This window comes from Plasmodium gaboni, chromosome 14 (genome assembly GCF_001602025.1).
Source record: "Plasmodium gaboni strain SY75 chromosome 14, whole genome shotgun sequence".
NCBI lineage: Eukaryota > Apicomplexa > Aconoidasida > Haemosporida > Plasmodiidae > Plasmodium > Plasmodium gaboni.
The window spans coordinates 127,352-130,292 of NC_031494.1; the positions used below are offsets into that span (position 1 = coordinate 127,352).

Below are 2,941 nucleotides of genomic sequence, written 5' to 3' on the forward strand. Positions count from 1 at the left end.
ATAATTATAAAAAAAAAAAAAAAAAAAAAAAAAAAAAAAAAAAAAAAAAAAAAAAAAAAAAAAAAAAAAATAAAAAAAATAAATTTATATATATAAAAAAATATAAAAATATAAATTAAAAATATATTTTTTTATATTTATTTAAAAATATTTTTTTTTTTTTTTTTTTTTTTTTTTTTTTTTTTTTTTGTATGTTTATTTGTTATAAAAAAAAAAAAATAAATAAATATAACTTATGCATAAAATAATAGTTCTATATAAATATAAATATTTTAGCCATAAAATAAAATAGAAGCATATAAAAATAAAATAATGCTAACATTATTTAATATATATATATATGTATACATATATTGATAGCAAAAAAATTTGAATATGATTTAAAATTCCGTGTTAAGACAAAAGACCTGGTCCTTTCGTTGGGCCATGACTCCTGATTTTTGATAATCTGCGACCCTTTTCTCGAAAAAGTTTGTTTTTCCTTGAAGTGAAATTAAGTCCATCCAATTGAATGGATTTTTTGAATGGAAAATTTTAGAGCATCCTAAACATTCTAATAATCTATCTGCAACAAATTCTATATATTGAGACATAAGTCTAGAATTCATACCTATTAAATCACATGGTAATGATTCACATATAAAAGATCTTTCAACTTCTACAGCTTCTTTAACAATATTTTGTACCATTTGTTCTGGAAGTTTATTATCTAATAAACTATAAATTAAGCAATTAAAATCTGTATGTAGTCCTTCATCTCTACTTATTAATTCATTACTAAATGTTAAACCATGTAATTTATTTTGTTTTTTAAACCAAAAAATAGCACAAAAGCTACCACTGAATAATATTCCTTCAACACATGCATTAGCTACTATCCTTTCAGCAAATGAATTAGTATCATTAATCCATTTTGCTGCCCATAATGCTTTATTTTTTACTGCAGGGATATTTTCTATAGCATGAAATAAATTTAATCTTTCTTTTTCATCTTTAATATAATTATCAATTAATAAACTATATGTTTCTGAATGAATATTTTCTACAGCTATTTGAAAAGAATAAAATTTTTTTGCTTCTGTTATTTGAACCTCTCTTAAAAATTTACTAGCCAAATTCTCTAATACTATACCATCACTTGCTGCAAAAAATGCTAACACATGCTTTATAAAATGTTTCTCATTGTCATTCAATTTCTCAAAATCTTTTAAATCGCTAGATAAATCAATTTCTTCTGCTGTCCAAAATGAAGCTTCAGCTTTCTTGTAAAAATCCCAAACTTCAGGATATAATATTGGATATAAAGTAAAACGATCACTCTCTTTATTTAATATCTTCTCATTTATCTCTTTTCCTTTTTGTAAATCACTAAATTCTCTTTCCTGTTTGCTAAATATTGGTATTCTAGAAATATTTATAACATCAGCCATTCTATTCAAATGCAAAATTATTAAAAAAAAAAAAAAATAAAATAAACACACACACACACACAATGGAAAAAAGGTATACCTCAACAAATAAATATTAAAATGTATATTATAAAATATATATATTTTTGTATATATATATATAAATATATTCTAACTTAAAATGTACATATATATATTTTGTATATATAATATTCTAATTTAATAATATGTTAAATAAAAGTTATAAAAATAAAAATATATGAAAACAAGCTACTAAATAAGATACATAAAAAAAAAAAAAAAAAAAAAAAAAAATAATATATAATTTTTTCTTTCTTAAAATAATAATGTATAGTCATAAATATTATATTAAAAATATATATATATATATATATATATATATATATATGTATTGTATATATTATATAATTTATATTTATTTATTTTCTTTTAAAAATAATATAAAAATCACCTTAATTATACCAAGTTCATATTTTTATTATAAAAAAATAATAAATAAAAAATAACATATATATATATATATATATATAATATATGTCATATATTTTTCTTTTATTATTCATATATGCAATATTTTATTCTTGAAAAATAGTACCGGATAATGTTACAAGTATTTAAGCTTTAATTAAATATATATTAAGAAGGGGGATTAAATATTAAGTATATATAATATATATATATTTTTTATATTTATATTTATTATTTATTATATTTGTGTTGTTCATATTTCAAAAAAAGATGAATTTTTTACACACATTATAATATATATATATATATATATATATATATATTTATTTATTTATTTATTAAGTATAATAATCATATCAAAAAAAAAATATATTTTTATTTTAAAAATATGTCTTGCTCAATATGTTGCTACATATTAATGATAATGTTACTATTTTTATAATCTTACGGAATATAAAATTTTGCTATAAGAATAAAAATAGACATTGTGTATTTTATACATAGTCAATATGAATTATTATAATATATATATATATATATTTATTTATTTTATCCTTATGAAAGTAACATATAGATAACCTTCAATGACAAAAAAATATTGATAATATTATTTATTTATATATAATTTGATATTATTGATATATTTTTTAAAAAAATAAATATAAGTTTATATAATTATCATAACATGTATAATTTTATATACACTACACACACATTGAAAAAAATAAAATTTAAAAATTTAAAAATTAACAACGTAATACTTACAAAAAGATAAAAAAAAGCTACTACCATAAATATATATTCATAAGAAACATATTATTTTTTCCCTTTTATGCAAAAAAAATACCTTCAAAGTATTCAATAATAGTCATCAAATATTAGGTTATTAAATTTTAATATAATGTAATTAAAAAGAAAAGAAATAGAAAAAAGTTTTTGTTTCATTTTAAAAAAAAACAAAAAAAAAAAAAAAAAAAAAAAAAAAAAAAAAATAAAAAAAAAAAAAAAAAAAAAAAAAAAAAAAAAAAAAAAAAAAAAAAATA

General features: G+C 16.7%; 1 protein-coding gene across 1 annotated transcript; it reads right to left on the bottom strand.

Annotated features, from left to right (window-relative positions):
- Positions 1-380: 380 nt before the first annotated feature.
- PGSY75_1405600 (ribonucleotide reductase small subunit) lies at positions 381-1,430 on the bottom strand (the record flags this gene model as incomplete). Its single annotated transcript, XM_018787762.1, has 1 exon — positions 381-1,430. The coding sequence occupies one exon, from the start codon at positions 1,428-1,430 to the stop codon at positions 381-383; it is 1,050 nt and encodes a 349-aa protein (XP_018639134.1).
- Between the last annotated feature and the right edge of the window lie 1,511 nt (positions 1,431-2,941).